The 26,016-nt window shown below is 39.3% G+C and overlaps 1 protein-coding gene across 2 annotated transcripts; it reads left to right on the forward strand.

The window, feature by feature from the left end:
• Positions 1–580: 580 nt before the first annotated feature.
• Positions 581–25,749, forward strand: cnsta (consortin, connexin sorting protein a). Of its 2 annotated transcripts, none has more exons than XM_059352424.1 (13): positions 581–716; positions 4,427–4,516; positions 4,787–5,149; positions 8,773–9,479; positions 12,178–12,208; positions 13,525–13,611; positions 14,089–14,170; positions 16,645–16,666; positions 16,961–17,021; positions 18,284–18,858; positions 19,329–19,532; positions 21,920–22,073; positions 22,242–25,749. In XM_059352424.1, the coding sequence occupies exons 2-13, from the start codon at positions 4,504–4,506 to the stop codon at positions 22,448–22,450; spliced, it is 2,508 nt and encodes an 835-aa protein (XP_059208407.1). In that variant the 5' UTR covers positions 581–716; positions 4,427–4,503; the 3' UTR covers positions 22,451–25,749. The 2 variants fall into 2 exon arrangements, with proteins under 2 accessions (XP_059208407.1, XP_059208413.1); XM_059352430.1 differs by having other exon boundaries at positions 19,329–19,400.
• Positions 25,750–26,016: the final 267 nt, after the last annotated feature.

Genomic DNA, 26,016 nt, shown 5'->3' on the forward strand with positions numbered 1-26,016 from the left:
GAAAATACTCTCTTACCATGGTCTAAAAATACTCATTATTATTACTCAAGTAAAAGTACATTTGTAGTATCATAAAATTGTACTGAACGTACCACAAGTAAAAATACTGATTTTTATAGTGTTATGCTATAATAGAATATTTTCTGTTTGATTTAATTTTTCCTAGAGGGATTAATAAAGTATGTCTAAGCGGTTAATGGTAATGAATGAGTTAATAAAGCTTGTTAGTTTAGTAGCACAGTACTGCAATACTTTCATGTGTGAAAAGTCACAAGTACCTATATCTGTCAAATAAATGTAGTGGAATAAAAAGTACAATATTTCTCTTTGAATTGTAAGGCAGTAGAGGAAGCATAAAAGGGGAATAGTCAAGTAAGGTATGTCAACGTTTTATTTAAGTAGGCCGCAAAGCACTGTCACAGCCTTTACCAGCCCCAGATAATGAAAATGGGTCACTTTGGAGAACGGGAGCACTGGATTTAAATCGTTCGCTGCAGCGTATTGTTAAGAAATGTCCTTGCCGAAAAAACATGCACGCACTGACAATGTAGAAACAGAAGGTGGCGACAGTGCGCCCAGCAGCAGAACACAGTGCAGGTCTGATGACAGCAACCAGCCCAGACTGTCCGCTGGTTACACCTACAGTCACCACTACAACAACATCCCCGGCGGTGTTTGATGCCCGAGCTTTTGCCATTCACCAGACCTTTTCGGCCGTAAGTACCGTGTGAATGAAAGTTGTAAAGTTAAAGCTTTTCTTTTGAAAGCTAGCACGTCTATAGAGAGCAGTTTAAAGTGTATCGTTGGATTTTAAAGACGGTGGCCAGATGTGCCTACAATTTCATGGCTAACGTTAGTTAGCTAGCAACAGCAGCAGCATACCGTAACGTTAAGGCTAGGTTCACTAGTTTGTCGCCGTAACGTTTGGTTTTTCTTTTGAGCGAGTAATGGACAGTTTGTAGCTTTAGCTCCAGCTACTCAAACAATGTCTAGCAATTTGATGAAACAGCAACGTTACACGCCTGTCAAGAAGCGTTACGTTATGGCTAAAACAACACCGAGCTTGAACCGTTACGATAGCGACCAAGCTAGTCCCGTGATTGTCAGTTGGAAACCGCAGCTTTCTGTCAGACCTAGCTGTGTTAATCATATATATGTGTCTATGGTGTTAATTAGCCAACTAACCAGTTAGCTCACGTTAAGGTACCAGTGTCATGGTGGAAATGACAGTACTGAGTGCTGTCACTGCATGTGTGACCTCTGTCACTGCTTGTCAGTCGCCTGGGTTTTGACTCCAGATCATCAACTTATCTAACATTAGTTAACTAACCTTTTGTATAACTATTATAGGGATATTCATTTGAAGGCAAACGTTTCATTTTTAAACATGTTAGGCACTAACTACATGCATTTTTACTAACTACAGGCTTGGTGACTAACATCAGCTAACACCATATTTTTTAAATAACCGCAATTTACTGCAAATATTGTATCTCTCAGTTAATAATAGGCTAGGTTATAAACAATTTATCTATTTTATGAAACATCTGGATCAGGGATGGGCAACTGGAGGCCCGGGGGCCGCATATGGCCCGCACCCTCTCTTGAAGTGGCCGTCAGTGCAACTACATGCATTCGAGCACAATCTTAAAAGTGCAGTGTAAAAATGCACAAAACTACTTCTTGCAATTAATGTTGGTCTGCTGTTTTTGCACTGAAAAAAAAAGAAATGACAGTAAGTGCTTTATGTTTATTTGCTTCAAACCTTTTGTATTCCTATTTATATTGTTATACATGCATTTGAGCATGAAATATGTTAAGTTACTGCACTGTAAACATATTTAAAATCGCAGTTTCATCATATCTGGTTTAGTGCATGGTCCTATTTGTGGCCCTGTGGTAGTGTCCATGAAAAATTGTGGCCCCCTCCAGCATTTAAGTTGCCCATCCCTGATCTAGATATACAGTATGTAACCTGGCAAATCAGTGTCAGTTGATGTCACATTGTTTTGCATTTTATTCCACTCTGTCTGTCTGTCTCAAGTCTTTGCAGTGGCCTCTCACAGGACAGGGCCTGTTTCTTTCCTCCACCTTTGTGTTTGTCCTTTTGGCTGAATTCCCCAATCCGTTTGTCCCTTCTTCTTTCTTTCATTATTCATGGTACCCTGTGGAGTAGGGTGCAGACAAAAAGAGGAGAAGATGGATGGTTGAATGGACAGATGGCTCTGTGGGAGAGGGACATTAGAGCATACTGTAGATAAAAAAAGACACCCACAAAGCATTAGAAATAAGTATCGTAGGTACACCCGTGTGTGCTGTAATCCGGAGGTCGTTGTTGCATAAGCCTTAATGTCACAGTTGTTTGTTATGATATGGGACTATGTTATCCTCCAGAGGAACATATAGTGCTTGGAGTAAAGGACCCCAAAGACAGCGTCTCAAACCATACTTGCTTCTATTTGGATTTTAAAGCCTTGTTTATATTGTAGAGGAGACAAAGCTTCCAATTTTTTACATTATAGCATATATCCAGAATATTTTGTTGGATATTAAAATGTATATTGAGTTTATGCAACCTAAAGGTGAGGTGTTCCCATAGGTTCTAACCTCCCTTTGGAGACAGCAGTCCTCAGTGCTGATTTGTTGATGGAATTATCTCACAAGACATTTGTCAGTGACACTAGTATGTGTTATCATACTATACAAATAGCCAATAACAGTTTCATTAAGAATGTGGAATTAAAGTTGTGCTAGGTGTGTTTGTCCTGGCTTTCTTTTTTCTTTCTAAATGTTTGGGCTGAGAGCTACACAGGGAAATGCAGAGTTACAGGAAGAACAATTAGCTTAGTGCTGCAGGAAACCAGGACGGCCGTATTCCTCTGAGATAGGCTTTGATTAGACTGGATGTGTTTATAGAGCTTTTGGACGGTCATGCATATTGTAGCCAGGGATATGGCTTTGTGGATATGTGTTTATATTTGGTGGTCAGGGTAATGTCCAGAGGCTGGTTGTATCAGTCTGGAGAAACAGTGACAAAACAACCTGCCAAAGTTTTTGCATCAGTCAGTATTTTCTCATCTACTGCTGAATCAGCTGTGAACAAAAGTAAAGTAGTAAAATTAAAAAGCATGCTATTGCACAACACTGCTTTGCAGTGTACACTGATTTCCCAGTTTGTACACCTGCACAATCTCGTGCAATCCAGTGTGCAACCGCCCTGCAATAAATCCTTTATAAACAACAGTTTAACTTTATAAATATTTTCAAGGTGGTAGCTTGTGTTGTTTTTGTCTTGGATTCCAGTTCTGTTTGCCTGTTGTCAATAAATAGATATAGACAATGTAAGTTTATTGCATCTCAGTGTGTATTACCATGCATGACTTTACTACTTGTCCTCCTTAGGTGTTTCACCATTTCTTTAGTATTCTGGGTTCACATTGCAGGGCTTAGCAGGTAACATTTGCTGGGCCGCCAATTGCAAATTGGCAACCAATTCTTGGCCTTTGGTTGCCATCAGGAGCGACCACTGTTAACATATAAAAAATATAGACAGGAAGCAGAGAAAGCGCTCATCAAAATGGATACATTTCTTTTTTAATAGAACTGCAAAGATGTTTTTTATCACTGTAATAAAGTGTGCATTGTTTTTCATCATACTTTCATTATTAAGTTTAACTTTAAAAAGTTAGTGTTGAGCCCTGCATTGTAAATTGTTACTGCTCTCCTCATGTCATAAATCATTCTACAATAAATCAAGCGCACCATAGCCAACTTGTAACTGTCACAGCAGCTCTCCATCTCTTTTTTTCTCTCTGTTTTGATTCTGTTTTTATTGTTTAGTGGTTTTGTTGAAGCTAATTTAAATTTTCCTTTGAGCTTTATTCTTGTGAGCATGAAGATACTGACTCATATTGTTATTGACACATAAGTTGCGGGACACTATTTTACGGCAGATAAGGAGGAAAACTATTAACAAATGTAATCTTCAGCCATAGTCTTTAGCTAATCAGGTGTACCTACAGGTAAAGTAAAAGAACAGAGTTTTCATTTGTTTCATTTGTTGGTTTACTATATTATGAGTAATGAGGTTTGTATCTTAAGAATTAGTGGAAGTGTTCTGAAATCCCTGTAATGTCAAATCACAGTGTATAGCAATACATTAATTAGTAGCATGACAAGGTAGGACAAGGACAAGTCTGCAGTACAAGGTGTTGTTAGGACTGCTGCACTCTCTCTGTTTTAAGTCTTTAAGCCCTAGGGTTTGTTTGACAACTCGGGAATGATGCTAAACTTGTTTTGAGTCCCCTCCCTTTCTCACTCTCTCTCTGTCACCTCTGAGTGGAATCTGACCTTATCTGTCTTTCTTGTCATTGAAATGTGCATGTCTTCTATCTCATTTTTTTAATTTTTTTTTTTATCTCTGCAGGTTTTAAGAAGGCCTTTGTCTACTAGGCGGCACCGACCTTCATGCTGAAAGCTCAAGCATTGTGAGGGTGGTGCCAGATGGATCATGGTGGTGAGTGTTTAAATTTCAATAAAAGCCTCACACAAAATATAAATACCAATTGCATGTGATTGACAGTGAAAATAATGTCAACTAAAGCTTTGAGAATGAGGAATGATGGGTGCTGTTGTTTTCTCTCTGCGCTGTGATTGCTTTGTCTCATATTGCAGCTGACCTAAAATTACGGAGTCAACTGAATGATATGTGAATTGAGTTGTTCTTTGGTTTTCTTTCTTTGCTAATACTATTGGAATTTCAACTGATCCTTTTTTTTATCTCTAGGTCAGCTTGAGAGGGAGGGCAAAGTAATGTCACATCTTCAGGTGGGCGGGGTTGACCTCTGTGATAACCTTTCCAACCCTGAAGCCCTCACTGCCACTCGAAACCTTAATGAGACAAACATACTCACACAGACTCAAAGTCTCTCTCCTTCACAAAATGAAGAGGGAGCAGGGCTCATCCAAAAAGCCTCTGTCAACATTGGGAAGGACATGGAGGAGGGCTACACAAGAAGAAGCAGAGAGGAGAATGAGGAAGAAGACATTGATGAGGTGATGAAGGAAGAAGAGGAGGAAGAATCCAGCTGTCTGATTCGCTGCCAGTCTCCAGACACTCCTATGACTGATTCCTCATATTCAGAAACCGGTAGGAAACATATACACATAAAAAAAAGAAAATCCTATTTCATACACACATGGACATACAACTTTACACGGAGTACTTTTCTGCATCTTACTTTTAGTTGTAAGTAATAGTTTTGACCATTTGGGGGCAATAGAACGCCACAACAAGTTAACAGATACACATTATTAGTATTCATTTAGAGTACATTTTCTGGCCACCTGTTAAATGAAAGTCTTTTCAACTCTGTTTTGGTCTCCACCTACTCCTGAGAAAAAATATCTGCCTGCTCAGCTTTCTTCACTAGCGAGTCACTAGTTTTCTGCCATTTGCCAGTGTGCAGTGTCACTGCAAACCTGCTGATATTGAGCAAGTGACAAACAACTAAACTTTAGCAGAAATTTTGCAGATGATAAAACCAAAACAATATGCTGAAAAAGCTAAATATATCTGTCACTTCCACAGCAAACAACTGCCAACACTATGTTTTTGATATGGTCAAAGCATCTTATTTGGGGGCTGAGGTTAAAAAGTTGAATGTGATAGTGGTAGACACACATTCGGAATGTTTTGCTTTTGCTTTAGGGCTGCACAAGATTGATGGAAACAAAGATGGCAATATAAATGTACTATGTTTCAGAGTATTCTAAATATATGTAGACAAATATATGTATATATTTGTTTTACTGTTTAACCATCCACCATCATATGGTATATAATTATCAAACTGAAAAAGTATGTCTGACCATGAAAGAATAGATATTTTAAACTATGAGAGACACTTATTTAGAAGTATTAACTGAATCTATAGACTCTTACTCTATAGATAGACCCTTTCGGTGATTTTTGTCACAGTATTATTTTACATTGCTTAACGTTGACAGTTACGAAGCAACAGTGGAGTGAAGGTCAACACTCTGGTCAGCGTCTGGTTTACTTACTGTTGTAATGCCTTTTGTGTGTTTTTAAGTGGTCAGCATTATGGATTGAGGTCAGGCTCGCTGGGACTGATGATGTCATTCTGATCACATGGCTGAGGGTGTGAAACAGGACAAGATTGAATAAGCTACTTTTGGAGAGAGATAAATTGATGAGAGGGATAGATGAAGAGAAAGATAATAGGATCAGAAAAGATAAAGGAGGAGTTAGTAAATCAGTAAAATCAGAGAGTAGGTAAAACACACACACACACACACACACACACACACACAAACGTCTTTCTTGCTAACCAGAAATGGTAATCTGTAAGAGTGTTTGCCAAACAAAACTAGCTTATAGCCCACATGTTTATACATCAAGGTTTGCACACACACACAATTAAAAGTCGCTGTGTTGGTAAGTGTTAACTTGCTCTGGGCCACTCCAGTGTTTTCACGATTGGGAACAACGGAGTATGACCTATTGTGATCGTGTTAGCTTAACTCAGTTCCCATAGTTACATCTGTATGTTTAGTGGGTTTGTGCCTTAAAGCCTCACAGCTGTCAATAATGACCCAAGCATAATTGATATAACTTTGTCTATGTATGTGCATGTGTGCGTGTATCGGTATGTGTGAGAGAGAGAGCAATTGACTTGTAGGAAAACAATGTGAAACTTTTGCTCAGCTGCTCTCTGTAGTTTCTCTCTTCTAGTCTATCAAAAGAAGGACAGTTGAAACCACTTAAAGTGATCATGTCTGTCCATGTCAAATTGATCATGATAAGCAGATTATAAGCAGATAAGTAAACTTTTTTTGTTTTTCCTTACTTCTCATGCAGATTACCATATAATTGACATTTATATATTTATAACATGAATATAAAGTAATGACATTGACTACTTGGCTATTTACTATCTCACAGCCAATTATTTTGCCTTTTTCCTCACCAAAAGGCCGTCTGTGTTACACTGTGGCAAGAGCAGTAGGCTAGCCTGCATGCAGATGGCAGCCCTTGGGTGACCCTGGAGCTCTTAGGCTATCAAAAACTTGATAGATGAGGGCAGCTTCAACCATAAGTGCTTTCCCCTTGCATGTTTGTTTTGAACTGTCTCCATCACGAGCAGCCGAGAGCGAGACTACACAGGTCGCCTGCGGATGTAGATAAACAGAGCTCCCCGCACTCTGAACCACTAACCCCAGAGCTCCATGCTCATCCAGAGGGGTGAACGAGGAGCTCTGGCTTCTGGAGGATCAGAAGGAGAGGGACTCCCTACAGCTACAAGTTTTACTGCTGCATTTTGTTAGCTCTGATTTTGGCAGTTTGTCATGAGAATCAGAGAATATTACTTTCTTTTTGTCATGGTTTTAAATGTGGCAGCAGCAGCCTCAGGTAGCCAGCTGTAAAGCAAATGGGTTACAGTGAGGCAAAGTATGGGGAGTAAAGTAAAGAAAACTACTTGATTACAATAGGCAGCTTATTGTAAGTATTTGTATAGGAATGATTCCGTTCAGAGCTTTTTGATCCATATAAGCAGCTGATTACTGTAACTATGACCATAATGAGCTGTTTCCACTTTGTTCAAACATCTTGTTGCAACGCATCTGTTTTTCTATGGATTAGAATGCGTAATTTATTATTTCCCTGTACTTCAAGTCCCAAGTCCCAGCTTCTTTACTATAAATCAAATCCTTTGCAAATGATTGGACTGCTAAAAAGTGGACAGGTTTAGAGGTTAGCTTGATAGAGAGATAGCAGGGACTGTTGGCTCCACACACCTCCCTCACCAGTTGTCAGATCAGGAGGAGGACGAGGTAGAGGTGTCTCTACACCATGTCTCTACACTGTTAATTAATATGTGCTGTGTGTGAGTCTGAGTTTGTGTTTGTGTGCATACGTCTCTATGTGTGTGTGTGTATGTGCAGATGTGTATGTGGGGATGGGAGGGGTGGGTTTTGTCATTTTTATTGTCTGTTTTTATTCTTATTTTTTGTAAATCACTTTGTGTTACATTTCTATGTATGAAAAGTGCTATATAGATAAAGTTTGATTGATTAATTGAGGTGAGAGGGAAAACTTTGTCAACCTGTGCTGCAGTGTTGGCCAGAAGCATCCCTGAAATAAACCTCAACCACATTATTTTGGAAATGAAAACAGTGGTTACATACTGTAACCCCATATTCTTTGTATAAAGGTGTTTTTTCACTGATATACAAACACAGCTCTCTCCATATTGCTCTGTTAGCTACATGACTATAAGATGCATGAGTGCAGTTCTACATGACTGGCATTGGCTACCTAGTTGCCAAAGTCCCATGTGATTTGATACATTTTTGTAAACTCCCCTTAGTGCAGGATGAATAATCAAACATTTGAATAGGTTTTATTTATTTTTACAGGAAGAGAAAAGATGAGGATTTTGATGTAAAAAATACTGGAATGAGTGAATTAAAACAGACATAAGATTAAAACTGGGACATTTTCCATTTCATTGTTACTTAAAGTCCCAGTTTTATATTTATAGTTTTGTGAATATGGGTTGGCTTAATCTTTCCAATTCTATCTCAAAACCAATTGCCAGTACCGTATTCTAACAGTTCGTTATACACCTGTATCCTCAGGAGTTTAAGACAGCTGTTGAGTGATCTTGTTTCAGCACGTTTATTGTGCCCTTATCTTGTCTCTCACCTCTCTTTCTTTTTTGCCACTGTCTGTCTTTCCCTCTGTAGGCAGTCTCTTGGAGACTCCAGATCCTTTCAGCCCTGGGACCAGTCCAGAGCCTACATCCCCAGTCATTCCAGTGGTCAGCCCAGAAGCTGCATATCCTACCAGTGAAGTGGAACTCAGCCAGAGTGATGTCAATGTGGACTCTCATAACACTGAATCAGTTACCTCCACCATAGGGTCTATTACACTGGGACCCACCTTAGATTCTACGACACTAACTAGAACCGCAGACACCAGGCCTAGCAGCCCACCTGGGACAACATGTACCACAGAAGCTACAGACAGGATAGAAAAAAATCCCAGCTTCACTACAGAACATCTTACCTTTTCCACAGACCTTACACATGGGCCCACATGCACCAGAGGGTTTGCCAGCTCCTCTGCAGAACCTATCACCTCAACTGCAGAGACATTTACAGTCACTGCTTGCACCACAAGGCTCAACACTTCCATTGCTCCCCCCCCTGTGAGTGCAACACCAGGACCCCTTACTATCACCACAGGGCCTGCACCTACTGGTACAGAATCCACTACCACCACAGGACCTAAAACCTCAAATTGGGAACACATTACCTCCACACCAGTGCCCACTTGTTTCTCAGTCTCCACCTGCGCCACAGGGTCTATTCAAAGTCCTGCCCTGCTGATGTCTCTGGATGAGTTGGCACAAAGAGGAGATGACACTTACCTTCCACAGTACCTTCACCAGGTAGCCTGTCTGTCTTATTTCTGCTGTAGTACGTCACATACAACGACTTGTGTATTACCGCCTATTCACTCACATGAACAGACACTCTTCTCTCAAATGGTTTCTTTAAAGTTTTTCTTGCTATCTTTCTGTCATAGTCTCTTTAACTCCTGCTCTCACACTAGTTATTAAATCACTGTTATCCACTCTGCCCTATAATCAGAATGGCACTTTGTACCCTAAGGCATGGGTGTCTTCAGCGTTTACACTCACAAACACAGACGTGTACGCAGGTACGCACATACACTACATGCACATCACATAGAAAACATACACAGTCTTTCTGCTTCTCGTTTCTCTCTTGCACACAGACCTGCATGACTGGACATGTATGTTATGGGGTGTGTGAATATTGCTGTCAGTGTGATTTACAAGTGATTCCACATTGCACAGCTGTGCTGTGCTTTCTTCAAGGCAAACAGGTTTGTGTGTGTGTGTGTGTGTGAGAGAGAGAGAGAGAGAGAGAGAGGGGATGGGTGTGGGGTAGGGTGATTGGGGCCATTTTATCACTAGACACACACACACACACACACTCTAAACTGAAAATCCTGCTCTTGAATTTATATATATATATATATATATATATATATATATATATATATATATATATATATAATATTATTAATACACATCTCACCATTTTAAATGACATATTGCATGTTATTCTTTTGACTTTTCTGGGGCTTTTAGGGGTCCTTTTATTCAAAAGCTGGCATTTGCCTGTTACAAAACTAGGCTGTGAGGTGTCTTCACAGAGCTATATATAACTCTCATATCAAAAGCTACAGTTTAACAGATTTGAACTCAGAGTGAATGAGAAGAGGGACTGTCAGTGAAGGAGAAAAGTGATAGTCAGGCAAGAGAGAGCAAATTAATGAGACTTAGAGAGTGAGACCAAGACGCAAAGGAGCAGGTTTAAAGCAGATAGAGGTATGTGTGTGTGTGTGTGTGTGTGTGTGTGTGTGTGTGTGTGTGTGTGTGTGTGTGTGTGTGTGTGTGTGTGTGTGTGTGTGTGTGTGTGTGTGTGTGTGTGTGTGTGTGTGTGTGTGTGTGTGTGTGTGTGTTATGGGGTAACATGTCGGTCATGTAAGGGATGTGTATGAGAAATGGGTCTCAATGCAGCGAGGGCTGATGCAGCATAACAATATGTTCACAAACCTACTGGCAGGCTCGTAAGTACACACAAACACCATTTCACACACACACACACACACACACAGCGTTTTGGTAAAATACTGTAACTGTTGTTGAAACAAGTGTGTGAAACAAATGTTCTTCCTTAATCAAACAGCTGAAAAACAGTAAACAGTGCTTTAGGCCAGATGCAAACCACAATCTGTAGTTATTAATCAAAAGCTTTTCCTGCATCACAATGCCATAGGAAAATAAATCATTATACCTGGTTTAAAGTGTAATTTTCCAGTGTTTATGTAGTTGCATAACTGTGTATAGAAATGCATCCTGATGTGAAAACGAGCATCATTGCACAAATCTTGTCTGTAAGAACTTCTGCTAATCTACTAATGGCATAAATAATTGGTTCATCAGTGAGCTTGGAGGATAATAACAAAGCAAAGTCAGCAACTTTCAGTCAGTGAGCTATTGAAGGAAAAAATGTACTTTTCATTTACAGTGATTATAGACAATTTGCGCACCTCTGGCAACAGCTTTACAACAAGTCTACAAGTGGTCTAATCAAGCAGTTGTTTGCAGGTTTGATTTAAATAGGACATTAAAGGTGAATAATGTTTTACAAAAAGATAAGATAATGTCCCGACCTACAAATCGTATTCTTAACTTGTTTAAAAATGTTTCTTAACAGATACTTGCAAAGAAATCCCACCATGATCATTTTCATATTTTTTTTCTATGAAAATCAGTCTAATGATGCAAAACTGATCATTCAATATTGTGATTCATATAACAATTGCAAAATTAGTTTATTGTCATAGTTAAATATAAAAAAAAAGAAAAAAAGTAAACTCTTTCCAACTTGCCGTTACCTATAGAGGTCATTCAGTCGTCACCGCCCACTTCATTAGAAATGCGAGAGCCTTTTGTGCCCTCCTTTCCTCCTCCCCTCTCTCTCTCTCTGTCTGTGTCTCACACACACATGCACACACACACTTCTCTTGTTCTGAGATCAGCTGAGCAGCATGAAAGCGACACTTGCTGAGGAGAGGTAGAGTGCCTACCATGGTCTCTCGTTTTTCTGTCTTGCTGTGTGTTGTCTTGCTTTTCACTCTTACTCTCACTTTCACTCTGTCTTTCCTAAATGCTAGGGACTTGCTTAACAATTTTATTGTTTCCAATATTTGATTATGTTTTTACTGTCATAGTTAATGATTGTAGAAGTAATTGCAGAAGTAGCAGAACAGTTACAGCTCTGTACGGTGTGGTGTTTTTATTTTCTATATTGTATATACATATATATATATATATATATATATATATATATATATATATATATATATATATATATATATATAGTTTTCTTTGACTGTTTTTCAGAAACAACTCTACATGAGAAATCGTTTCATTCTGGTTTTAAACTCTAGTGAACCAGGTTTCCTGATAGCGTCTGTGATATAACTTATATGATGAATATTTTAAAAGCATGCACTTTGTTAAAAATTGTTATGTCTCTATCTTTCTGCAGATTGCCGAGGCCTTTGTACTTGACGGAGACTGTATCCTTACCATTATGTTGGTGTGTCTTTCTGTACGTTGGGTAGTGAGGGGCAGCTTATATTTTGTGCTATGAGTGTCGTGCACTTATCTCCTGTGCACTAACCTTGTTAGAGTTTGAACTGGAGTTTCAGTGGATTACCTGATGCCTCACTGACTTTACAGACAGTATGGTTAAAAAGAAAGCAAGGGATAGAATAGACAGGAGAAAGGAGTGAGAAAGAACTTTTGAAAAATGACAGCAATAAGAGAAAACACTCAACAGAGAGAGTCGAGGAAGCATGAAAGAGGCGAACATGAAGAGGGGTAATTACAGAAGGTGTAACAGAGAGAGGAAAAGCACCAGTAGCTGAGATGGCTAATACGAAATGCCCAGAGGCTCACAGGTAGAGGCAGAGAGTAGGCCGACATACACATAGGGAAGTAAGATTCTGAAATTAAAACATAACAGGAAAGGAAACTACAGTATATTGCCAAAACAATACACTGGGAAGACTACAGAATTTGCAGGTAATTTCCAAAATAATGATTATCAACACCCATAAACAGGGCCATTTAATGGATTGATGATGGAAATCTCTTTCATTTAAATTAAATGGTGTTAATCTGCTGAAACCTTAAACTGTTTGCAAGTCCAATTTTTCTTTTCTCTTCTTCCATAACCAAAGAACCTCCTCTTTGGAAATGTTAATCGTCACTGTGCTGTGCAGTGTGCACACATAACCTGACTGCTTTGCAGACACACTCACAGAAAGACTAATACACTCAAACACTTGCAGTCAATAAAGACAAAGTAGGTTAGAGAGTAGGTTAGGGTTAGGAGGGAGAAAGGCAGGAGAGCGAGCATGACAAAGAATCAGAATTTTTTTCATGTTTATTCAGAGGAAAGAGACACAGTCGGAGGGAAGAAATAAAATAATCAGAAGAGAAGGGAAATACCTAGCTTAGCTATGTCATGCATGTATAGAGGGTTAGTTAGTTAGAGAGGGAGAGGGAGAGAGAAAGCATTAAGCCATGTCAAAGAAGGATTGTGTTCTCGTTGCTCATATCCATAAACATGAGAGACTGCATCCTGGAGCGCTTTCTCCCTCTATCTCTTTTGGCCTGACTCTAACTCCCCCTCTCCTTCTGCCTCTGTCTCTCTTTGTCCTCCTATTTTGTCAGTCTCACGTTCTCTTTTCTCCCTTTACCTCTGTCAGTTGGAGTCCAGAAAAAAGAGAGTTTTAGAGTTGTTGCTTTTTAAAAAACAAGCCTTTCTCTATAGGGCCCGTTACGTACTGTGTGTGTATGAATGTGTTTCTTAACCTATGACGTACAGACCAGCGGGCATTATGGTGCATCCAACTAGAGAGAGTCTATCACCAGAGAGTATTGGACAACCTGAATGCACTACAAGAGCAGTGGGGTAAAGCAAATGCACACACTGTACACACGCACCAGATGCACGTATACACAAACATAGCGCATATTTTCGTCTGTGTATTGTAATGGGTTTTGGCCGTGTAAAAAAATAGAAGCTATGGAAGTTGGAGTTGTACATTGAGTAATCAGTGATATTCAAATCTAAATGCAGTACATACAAAAATGTTACTGAATGTCTCCCTTGTCATTGTATGTGCCCACATGCACAGCTATCAAGCACAGAAGTAGTCAACAGTATGACTGTAGCCTCAGTGTCTTGTCTATTGGATCCCAATAATGTATTTAATGTAGTTTCAGTGATCATATCATTTAAATTCCACCAGGAAACATGGACTCTAGATTATATTGAATTATAGTATTACTTACAGGGGAGCTCAGCTCTTAGAGGTTTCCTCATACAATGCTTTTACCTTCCTCTGTGTTTCTCTGTGTTTCTCTGTGGGTCTCCTTGCTTTCTTAGAGACTCAGTGTAGAAGTCCATCTTCTGAACTGGCAACCCAACATCTGGACACTCTTAAAAACATCTGCCAGACGCACAGTCGGTCAGTATGTATGCATGTGTGTGTGCTTACTCCTGGCATGTACATTTTCTCATTGTATTGTTTTTATTTATTACTAGCTTACCACTAGATTTTCTGAAGGGAACTTAAGTGAATAGCATATTTCTCTGCTTTCATAGTTGCAAGAATGTGCTCAAAACCTCAAGAGGAATTTGCAATAAATGCTTTATATTGTTCTATTATGACCGTGGTGACCTTTAAGAAATAGTTTGGGGTGGATGGGTGTAATTCAAATCACAAACCAGTCCAGTATTTGGGAAACTTGCTTGTTTAGAGTAGGGGAAGAAAATCAAAATAGATTTCATTGCAGAAATAAGTCTGAGATGTGAAGTAGTGGGAGTCAGTAAACCTAGCTTCATCAAAATATTAAAAATACAACTTCAAACGACTGTCTAAGAAGATTTATTTTATCGTGTCTATCGTGCCTTAAAATCATCTCCAGTACTCACAGGAGATCATCAGTTTTATACAGAATTATGTGTACATACATACATACAGTGTACTTATTTGGTAATTCCACTATGAGACACAGCAGTTTAACTTTGCAACTTTTGGTTAAGAAATCACTTACATGTAACCACATATAACTCCACTCCGGACCAAAAAAAACAAGATAATGGTAAATAAGACAGCTTTGGATTGATTTACTCACTTAACAATATAATATATAAAAATTCTGCATTCAAATATCTAAAAATGATGTATTTACATATGAGTTGTGTACCAACATTAACAGTTTAACAATTCTTAAACCCAGAAAAATCTGTAATATTATTCAGGATAACAGCCTTTGGTCGCCTGTCAGTGGCGGGAAACACCAGATGATATGCCAGAGAGTAATTGTAATTATACTGAGTAACAGTATAACAGCACACGACAATTGAATTTGCCACATATTGTTAAAATAGCTGTATGAGTAGGTGACTCGAATCTAATTCTTTAAAATTGAGCGAGGTTGTCTCCCTTTGTTTTGCCTCTGTCGTTCTGCTCTTCCCTAACCTAAATCTCTGTAAGGGATCAACAGAGATCAAATGGCTAATGATTTTCTCATCCTACTCCAGTTAATATTGAATAAGACTACAAGCATATTTAACCAAATTTCAAACTGTTTGTTTAAATATACAGTATGTTAAGGTGCAAAGTTGTTGCAATATTCTAGGAAATGTTGTTTTTTAATCCAATAACCTGCAGATTTGCATATTTAAGGGCTAGTTTGAATTTTTTGAAGTGGGCACAGTCAGTGTATTACCTGCAGTTGTTGATGGTCCACCCGTTCCCAGTTTGGAGAACCAGACACATGCTCCAGGAAGGAAACAAATGATTGTATTGCTGCAGACAGGGACTACAACAAAACACACTTTAACCACCTAAACAAGGCCCCATCCTAAAAATGTTATACCCTTTTTATGAGTTTGCTGTATTGATGAATTTGTTGCTATCCACAGCTATTTCATTTGGCACTACTTCTACTCAACCGTAGAACTCAGCTGATCTGCGGCAGTGCATGAAGCATATAAGTGCGCTTAGGAACATGGAAGTTCTACGGTTGAGAGTAGAAAGAGGTAGTGCCAAATGAGACGGCTGTGAATAGCAACAAAAATTGTTGAGCCTGTTCTAAACCTACCGTACAAAAATATGGGGATAACATTTTAGGTTATAGGTGGGCCTTTGTTTTGGTGGTTAAAATACTTTCTGTTGCAGTCCCCGTCTGCAGCAATACAATCATTTGTTTCCTGCCTGGAGCGTGTCTCCAGACTGGGAACACGCAGACCATCATCTACAGCAGGTAATACATTGATTGTAGGTAAGTACCTCAATTTACACCACTTAAAAAAATCCAAACTATCCCTGTAACATCCTCTTTTGTGCTTCTGTAAAGTGTGTGTGTGTGCGCATGTGTTGTTTGGTGAGGAGTGTGTGAGGATGTCTGTTGTCGGGTGTGCTCACACAAGTGTAACAAATTAGTCGAGTGAAGCCCACTCTGGCATTTTTCAATATTTAATAGGAAGTCCAAAGTGTATTATACCTGCCAAACACACACCCTCTAACACCATGCGAACCTGCATAGTACCTGCTCCCAGACAGGTGGAGTGTGTGTGTCTGTATGACTGAGCTTGTATGTCTTTGTGTGTGGTGAGCACTGCAGTGATAGTTTAAACATATGGCCCTTTGCTGCTGCTGCACTTTCAGACATTTGAGACATCACACTGCTAGGGTTTCACTTCTCTTAAGTCACACACACACACACACACACACACACACACACACACACACACACACACACACACACACGCATGCACACGTTGTAATAGCCAGGGAAATGTGTTCGGGCTAATATTAGATTGGGAGAGTAGAGAGGGGTCACCAGTCTTTCACGTCTTCATTTACTAAAACCAAGAACAGACCTTCAATACTCTCACCATCTCACTCTGTCTCTTTCTGTCTTCTGTTCACAGACCAGGAGCGAGAGATGCTGTGGTAAGACATTCATCTTTTTTGCCTTGTGTGTGTGACACGAGGAGAGTGTACATTAAATATGATAAAGGCTGACTGGCAGAGAGTGTGTTTTTTGCATTTCAAGTGACTGTCTAATGTCATGCTAACATGTTAAACGTAAAATATCTAAACAAGTGTCCATAGTGTACAGCTCTGTCAAGTTTAGTGTGCATGTACCCAAAGGTACATTTTAAATAATGTGTAACTTAATCCCTGAATTGTGCTGCTTATGGACATGTATTATATATTTTTATTTATTTGTGTGTGTGTACACAGTGTGCATCCCTTTTGAGACCTACATTTGAAGAAGGAGGTGCACTGCCTTCATGTACCTCAGGTGAGTGAGTGCATGTATTTATGTCACGTCAGGATATGAATGTCCTAACTCAAGGTCCACACTCTAGCTTTTTCAAAAGCTTTTAACTAAAAGGAGAATACATTTTCAGCCTCATCTCCTGGTTCAGTTGAAAGTTTTAGAGAAAACAGTAACTGGGCCTCAAGTCAATAATGAACTTTCATGCTCATCTTATGTAATCCTTTATAAAATGGTCAACAGAATGACTAAGGCATTTATTATCGTATTTAACCCTCTGAACCCTAAGCAGTTTCAGTTTTTTTTTTTTTTAGCTCCTCTCAGTGTTTACTCATTCTAGCCATACTTCTCAATTCAACATATAAGTCCTCCACTTCTATTGAAACAGCACAATCATGATTAAAAGTAGGAATAACTCAAAACTGTCTTTTGTATAGTAGCACATGGTTATAATGCCATAAATCAAATAAAAAAAAGAAAAAAGTAAAATTTCTATGATAATTTATTTTACAAAAAAACAATGAAATCTATATTCACAAAAATTGTGAAATATTGGAATAAAAGGACTTCAACCTGTACTGTCCTCTCCTCTCTGCTCTGTGTAAACATTCTGCAGTAAAGTATTTGTCACATGACTGTTGGTTGCAGCTGAATCATTCATGGCTTCCAAACTGCGCTGAGGAGCACAGGATGCGGTTATTCCAGCAGGTTGATTTTTGGCAAAATTTAAACTGAGACCTATAGAACAAAGTGATTGTGACGACCTCCAGCGCTTTGCTGCAGTGACAGTGATTCTGGTATCTCAAGAAATCTGAATGAAAATGGTTTCTTTGGATACCCATGAGTCTCCCCTTTACAGACATGCCCACTTTATACTAATCCCATAAAGTTTGGGGCAGAAACCATGCAGTTTTTTTACATGCGGTTTGAATTTATCATTTGCCAATAGTATTTGAATATTTCTGTAAACTGTGGACATGCCATAAACTGTCTGCTTTCCTTGGGGTTAGAGAGTTGTATCGTGTGTGACACCCTAATTAGAATGCAGTTCTCCTTGTATACAGTTAGTAATTACAATCACTGTTGACTAGTGATGATGATTCCAGTAACATTAACTAGGAAAGCAATTTGAGCTATTTTTATTCTCCAATTCTTTTTATTTACTGCATAAAATCTTATTCTGTTTTTTTCCTATATACCCCCTTACTGTGTACCTCTCTTTCTATCTTACTCTCATACCCTCCTTAACTCCACACTCCTCCTCTCTGTTTCCCTTTTTCATCCAGCCCCTCAGGTTGACCAAGGGATGGACCAGAGAGCTGAAGACTCCTCCCGTTCTCAGAGCACACATCCAGTCAAACCCTCCGTAAATTTAACTGACAGCCTCAATTCCCCTGAGACATCAGAAAAGGAGAGAGAAGACCCAGACAGGGAAGTAGAGGGGAGGGACCGTTTCCATGGAGAACAGCTGACTGACAAGCAAGGCAGCAACCGAGAGGGAGAAGAGGCAGGAGGAGGGGCTGGATACACCATTTCAGTCATAGGAAATGGACTGCACCCCTCTACAGCTGGAGAAATGGATCGGTCCAAGCCCGCAGAGCAGCAGGGAGGAGATTTAGGTCCCGTGCAGAAAAAGGAGGCAAAAAGGGACGAAGAGGAGGGGGATGTGGAGGAGGCAGCCGAGGCTTTGGAGATGGAGGATGATGGAGAGGAAGAAGAGGACGAGAAGCGAAAGGAAGGAGGCTCTCCTCTGTGTCAGAAAGCTCTCCCAGTGGAGACTCTGGTCAGCGGGACAGAGGTGGAGGAACAACAGCTGCACCAGGAAGCCCTAGCTGAGCAGATGCTACATGAGGAGACCCAGGTATATATCACAATCTGTAAATCAAAATTAATACAAATAAATACAATTGTTTCGAGTCTGTCATAATGCTGTCTGTGAGTTTGTTTTGGCAGTAATTTTACATTCTACTTTTCTTAAATGACTTGTCAGTTAAACTGTCACCAGTACCAGGAAGAGTATCATTGTTAGCTTCTGTTAATGAGGTTAGCATTGCTCCAGAATTTTGAAGTTCTTGATGGCAATTGTAGCTCATGTTAACTACTCACTTCCTCTTTTTATCTTAACAAGATATTGTTGCTGTTGCTGGAAATGTAAAATGTATCAGTTCCTTTATTCCACATTACTGTTTCCTGCGAACAACCTACTCATCTCTTAACAGCTTTTAGGAACACACTCATGATTTAATGGCTTCAATCATAATTATGTTATTGCAGTGCAATAGCGCTGTCTCCCAACTCTTTATTGATATGTAACTTTCATTATCGCTGCAGGAGAGCACTAAAACCTGCCTGAATCAGGAGGCCCGCCTTCCTCAAGAGGCTCACATGAACCAGCAGGAGCAGGTAGAGGAGGGGGAGGAGGAGGAAGAGGAGGAGGAGGAGGAGGAGGAGGAGGATTACGAAGTAGAGCAAGCTGATATCATCAGAGCAGCTGCCTCACTGGATGATATGGCTAAACTCATCACTGTCGAGGAGGTGTGTACATCATCATGCTTTGTTGTGGGAGAGTATCCACGAAGGGAAGTAACCAGTAGGGTTGTTATTTTTGGGCATTTGTTAATGCATTTGCGTGAATGCTGATGTGTGTGTATGTATCATAAGCAGGTTTTTACACCTGCTTTTTTTAGATTGACTCGCACCCTAGTTCATTTCCCCATTGCGCAGGTGTGAACACAGCACTCGCAGACCAAAACAACCTCTGATACGCTCTGGTACATTTGGTTTGTGATGAAAATGGGAACGAGAACTTAACAAAAACATACTGGCAGAAGCACAAACACATTTTTAAAATGGTGGAGACCATTTTAAGGTTTCTATCTGTTTGTATCTGCCCATGGAGGCCCTTAATAATAATGGACAGCACAGTGTCCTGTTGGGCATCCCTAATGGTATTACATGGCCATTACTGTGATACCTCAAATTATGTATTCGTTTTGCAGATATGTAAGCCAATCTGACTCTTCTATACTGAGAGAAATAGACTTTGAGAATATAATAGGGGAACTGAAAATGTCCTGCAGGGTGTTGTGGCCCCGTGATATCAGCATCTAGCAGGATTACTGTTTTGTTATTCTTACATAATTATTTCACAGTGAATGGATACCCCAGTTTGGTTTCATATGTTTGCAGGGTGTTGAGGGAAAAAAAAAAGAAGCTATTTTTGATTTATTCATCATTGATTGTGTCATAAATTGGCTTTAAGCTCAAATGCTAGTTACTGACTCATTTTCATAGTTAAATCTCTGTGAAAGACATAAACAGGGAGAGACATTAATGAAAGAGAGTTAGCTGCAGGGAGATGCTTGATACATGGAGCAGAGGCTGAAAGAACCAAGGCACAACGGTAACCAGAGAAGTGGCCTGCTTTTATCTAATACTGGATGTAGAGCAGCCAGGGAGTTCTCGAAAAGTGAAGTCGTTTCCCTTTCAGTGGACCACCATGGAAGTTGGTTCTAATCTGTGATCTTGTTGTTTGTTATGTAGCTCACTACACCCTTTCACATGACTTGGTGTTTGGACAAAATTGGTTGAGAGGGAATAAAGAAGTCATGACATAAGTTTTGTGTCATGCAGCAGGTGGGTGACTATATTGTGGCTATGTGATGTAATGTTAACAGAAGTACTGCAAATTATGACATACACTCGGCCTGGCTTTGATAGTTTACCACCACTTGACCAAAGTTCATTTGCAGTCGTTATATTTGTATTTTCAGCACTTTTGTGTTGATCCTGGGATGATTGTTGGAGGTCTAATGTGCAGACCTTTGCTCAGAGGGCAGCCGCGCCTGGTACAGTATATCTGACTGTTAATCTGTTGGAGCATTTCTAGTGAGATTTAAAGTTCAATAGTACTGATTGTATGATGCACTGACACCTGGTGGACATGGCTGGTGAGGTGCACCCTTTGTAAAACATGTTCCTAATCATAGTGGATGTCATCAACAGTGGTTGAAGAAGTAATCAGATCCTTTTAAGTAAAAGTACTAATATGACGGTATGAAAAAACTCTTACTTAAGTAAAAGTATGAAAGTATTACCTGTATTCCCTGTTAGTATGATTGGGTAGTTATTAAATGGAAATAGTTTCCATTTGGAAACAAGTTGTGTATGCCGATGCAATTGTCTGTCTTTTTACCTTTTGTGTTGAGGGAGATTATTTTACATTGATTAACAGATCTCTGTGGGTGAAACCTTCGTTGTATTGTGAGGAGTGCCTACACCAGTCACACCTTAACTTATAACATCACCTGGTGATTTAATCACCATTTGAAACAGCCTTGTATTTAGCATATGTAAAGTCAAACTCAGCACAGCCCACAACTTTTGTTAAGCTTGTCTGGTCAGAGAAAAACTGTGAAACTTCAATCAGTTTAACCCACATCAGTTCATCATATTCTATAATATCATCACATGTTTGTAGCATGGCTGTCCTGTTAGAACCATGTAGTCATTGTGTCAGATAAACTGCTGTGTTTTCAGTCTTGTGACGATGCATCTTCCAGCTGATCCAATAACATTTTTAAAGCATTCGTTTTATTTAAGTAGGAGAATTTCCCAAACATGAAGAAACTCTTCATCCTTCAGTTTATGAAACTAAAGCTGTCAAGACAAACTAAGTGGAGTATATTATTTTCCTCTGAGATGCAGTGGAGTAGAATGATAAAGTATCATCAATTAAAAGTATATATAAAAAAAAATCAACTTAAAAAAGTATCCTGATTTTGTACTTAAGTACAGTACTTGTGGTAATGTTGTCAGTGTTTAAAGATGAATACATCAGACTGTATTTGGTATAAATGGAAATAACGTTGGTATATGTGTCTGTGCTTCTTAACTTCTGATTATTTTAAATTTTTTGTCAGCTGTCTCCTGCTTCTGGCCTGGTCTCAATATTGAAGAAGCGCCGCGCTTGTGTGGACAACGTGAGTGTGTCTGCCAGCTCAGACCCCCGACCTGACAAAACCCCTGCCAAAAGACGCGTCCGCTTCAGAGTCCCTGATGACGGCTACGATCATGGTGTGTTTGTGTGTTTATTGCCTGCAGGTCAGAGATTCCTATCTGTCCATAAACATGGAACTACTGAATTGCCTAACCATTAGTCAGCTAACGTGAAACATTGACTGGGTTAAATTCAAGGTGAGATAACTATTATAATTATACCTCTCCCTCTTCCTTTCCCTGTAGATGTTGGAGGTGGAGATTCCTGCCTGCTTCTCTTCCTGCTTTGTCTGGTTACTGTAGTGATCAGCGTGGGTGGCACCGCCCTTTACTGTGCACTAGGTGATGCCCACTCCTCAGTCTGTCAGGACTTCTCCAGAAATGCAGACTTCTACGTTGGCCAGATACAGCGTGGAATAACTCAAATCCAACATTGGTTTGCCCCCGGGTCGTAGCAGCAAACAATAGGTCAACATTGTGGAGCCACTGGCATTACTGCTTATCACTGTAGGCTCCAGCAGGACTCACAACTTCCTGGGAGCATGTTTTATGAAATAACGATCTCAGGCAGCTGCTACAGTCCCTGCTGCTATGTGGAGTAAGAGCTATTATGCTGCCTAATTGGCTAAACGATTACATCAGATACGTTTGCCATTTGCAAGCAAGCTCTCCTGCATTTTTAATGCTTCTTGAATACAATCCCAGGGATCATTGGGCCTAAAAGTCACAGGTCATATGTCCCTTTGCAACAGTAGTCTGAAAGGGAAAGTAGAAAAGGAATGGAGACTGCATAGCAGAAGAGGAAGAACTGACCTGCGCCCCTCTCAACCCTGCCCATATTAAAGAGGTTAGACATTTTGAAGCTAGGTTGAGAAATATATAATGTGGCTCAAGTGTCCTATTGAACTACATGCTCACTGTCAGTCAGTGATACTTGAGTTTCAAAAGTCAATGGTAGATAAATCAACCATGACTGGATACAAACTTTCACTGACGCCTGCAAGACTCAACTCCCTCAGTGTAAGAGTAAGAACAAAGTAATAATAGAGATGTAAAAAAAGTATGTATAATGTATAGTTTGTTAACAGGGGCACCCAAAGATGCTCTCATGAAACACACTGCACAAAGGAAGCGGCCCAATGGGCATTTTACAAACTGCTGCAACCACTAGTGTTGCTTTTAATGTTGACTTTTTTTAAACCTGAAATGAAATTTTAAAATGAACATAGCATTTTGTGGTCTACTACTTGGAATGAAATCATTATGTCTTAATCAAACTTTGAATGTTTGGAGTTTAATGTTAAACTTTGCTTTGTGTCACTCATGGGGCATTTATATATAATTCACATTTGACTTGAGTGTTCTGTCTCTGCCCTTTTCTGTACAATGTTTTGCAGTGAGCTGACATGGCTGCCACTGGAGACAAAGGGCCCTATCTTACACCTGGTGCAATGCACCGCACAGTGTAGCGCAACTGTCATTGCTAGTTTCAGACTGATGCAGTTATCAATTTTTTAAGCCCCATGCCGACATTGTGTAAGTAGCAAATGTGTGGGCTTGTTAGTCTTTAAATGAGGTTTGCTCTGGCGCATTGCTATCGTGAGGCAGCAGAAAGCATTTGTGCCTATGACCAACAAAAACCTGGTCCAAAGTCAGTGGCACAGTGCTTTTCTGCGATTTAAAGGGCACATTACTCAGATAGTAAAACGCGCTACATATGTGGTGCAATCGTTCTTGGCTTTTAAAAGGAATGGGTGACGACACTTTGATTGGTTTAATTCAAGTTGCGCCCAAAACACACGTTTGATAAATACAACCCCTTCACCTGTTGCGCCTTACTTTGTACCCAGATTATGCGCCGTTTCACTAGCAAAATTGAGTTGGATTTGTCCTGAATGCACTTGCGCTATGCACTTTACACCGTGCGCTGTAGATCAACAAGGCCCTAAAAGTCCAAACTATTCATTTATGAGTTTCAATGAGCTAAATTTAGCTTTGTGTAGCATATGCAACATGTACAGAAACACAGTGCACCTCTGTATATACTATTGTCAGAAGAATGTTCAACATGTTGCACATAAGACTGGTACTTTTTTTTTTTTTAAGATACTGCAATATTTCTACTGGAATTTTTGTGTTGGTCCTCGACCAAAAGCAGGCTTTACATGATTTGATCAGAAAACAAAAAATATCCATATCCACAAACTGTTTTCAGGTTCAGTGTGAAAATACTTTACATGCCAGTGAACATCAGTTATGCACATATACCAGAAAATACTCAACTCTTCCAGGGGTCTGTCTAGGTGTGGAGTATTTTGCTAAAAAAGAAAAAACAGATAAATGAGAAGTGTACAATTAATGTAGGAAACAGTAATTTTTAAGTGTACTCTACTGGCCTTGGTGTTGATGGGATCATTTGAAGCTCTGTCTGCCCGTGTGTTTTTAGGGATTGTGGCCATCATGCTCAGTGTGTGATTTTCAGTGTTTGCTATTTGTTTTTTTCCAAAATAATTCTTTGCAATTCAGAATAATTTTTGCAACCACTTGGTCTTCTAAAGAGTCATCTCTTTAATGTTTGCCATTTCTGTTAAATGTGTCTGATGTGTTTCCATCTGCTGAGTCCAACTTGGACAGAGAAAGAAGGTCTTTCTGGGTGGACAACTGATGTCTTCCTGAGACACGGAAAGGACTGTTTCACAAAAAGGCTTACGCTTTGTCCATGTGACCAATGCTTGATTGTCACACAGTGCTTTAACTCTTATTTCTAACCATTATACTGCAAACTGTATTCAGGTTGTTTCACCTGCATACTTTTTATGTGTCATTTCAACATATTTCATGTGGTGTAGTAGTGGATGCTATGAAAACTGCCCTCAAAAACATGTATCTCACAAAGGTCTTAATTGTCAGGATGTAAAGAAAAAACCCTCCATCAAAGAGGAGCGATTCAAGTGTCTTACTTATGCATTTAAGAGAAACTGTATTATCTTTCTCTCATGACGTGTCACTCACACAAACCTGGTAATTGTTTGAGATATGAGGTTTCCGCGGACATAAGGAGCTGTAGATTGATTCTTGTTTTTATTTGCACATGTTGTCTGGCTGGTTCAGATGACCATCACTCACAATACTTCTTATTTAATCTTCAAATGATTTTAATTATTTATAATTTAAGGGATGTCAAGTGTAGGTGGTTGAGAATAAAACAGATGCATCTTTTGCATCTGTTTTTTGTTTGTTTTCTTTGCTTGATTCCTGTCATCATACATCAGGTAGATTTTTCATCTCTTTTATCACCATTGTTCTTAAGGAGGCTTTGACAGATTTCTTATTTTATAATAACACACCTCTTCTGAATACCATCATCTGGGTTCTTAATTTTTTTTAACTAATTTTCCCTTATCACTTCTTGAAGATTTTGAAACGGATGGGTTTGTTCTACTGCTGTCATTACAATCTTCATCACACACAGATTCCATCTGTATTGGATATATTTTTATTTGCTTCTCCCAATTGGTTTTTACAGAACATTCAGCAATGAATGATGAAAAAGGCATAGTTTTTGTTTATGAATCAGTACTGTGTACAACTGTTAGTAGCCTAAAGAGAGGTGTTTTATGAATCGGTTGAACTCTTTTCACTTTGTTCTTATGGATTGTATTAAGGAGAGGAGTTTTTTTGTTGTTAAAGGAAATCACTTCTTCCCTGTTATGTCTCCTGTTAAAGCCATTGAAAAAAGTTGTTTGTAAGACTCCATTCTGTCCTTCTTGTTTACACAGTTAGAAGGTTATTAAGGATATTTAGAAATGTTGAAGCTGATGTGAAAACTTTCCAAGTTTTTAGGGTACAGAGCTTAAAAATATCCTAATGTAAGACGAGGTAGAGTCACACACTATGGATATTATTGTTTCAGTCAGAGCAATTTATTTAGTTGGAATGACGTAATTTAGCTGAAAACCCCCTCTCATGTATGGTTAGCCAATGTACTCATCTAAAGCAACCATTAGGAGGGTGCATCGAA

The sequence above is a fragment of the Centropristis striata genome, chromosome 2 (assembly GCF_030273125.1).
Source record: "Centropristis striata isolate RG_2023a ecotype Rhode Island chromosome 2, C.striata_1.0, whole genome shotgun sequence".
NCBI lineage: Eukaryota > Metazoa > Chordata > Actinopteri > Perciformes > Serranidae > Centropristis > Centropristis striata.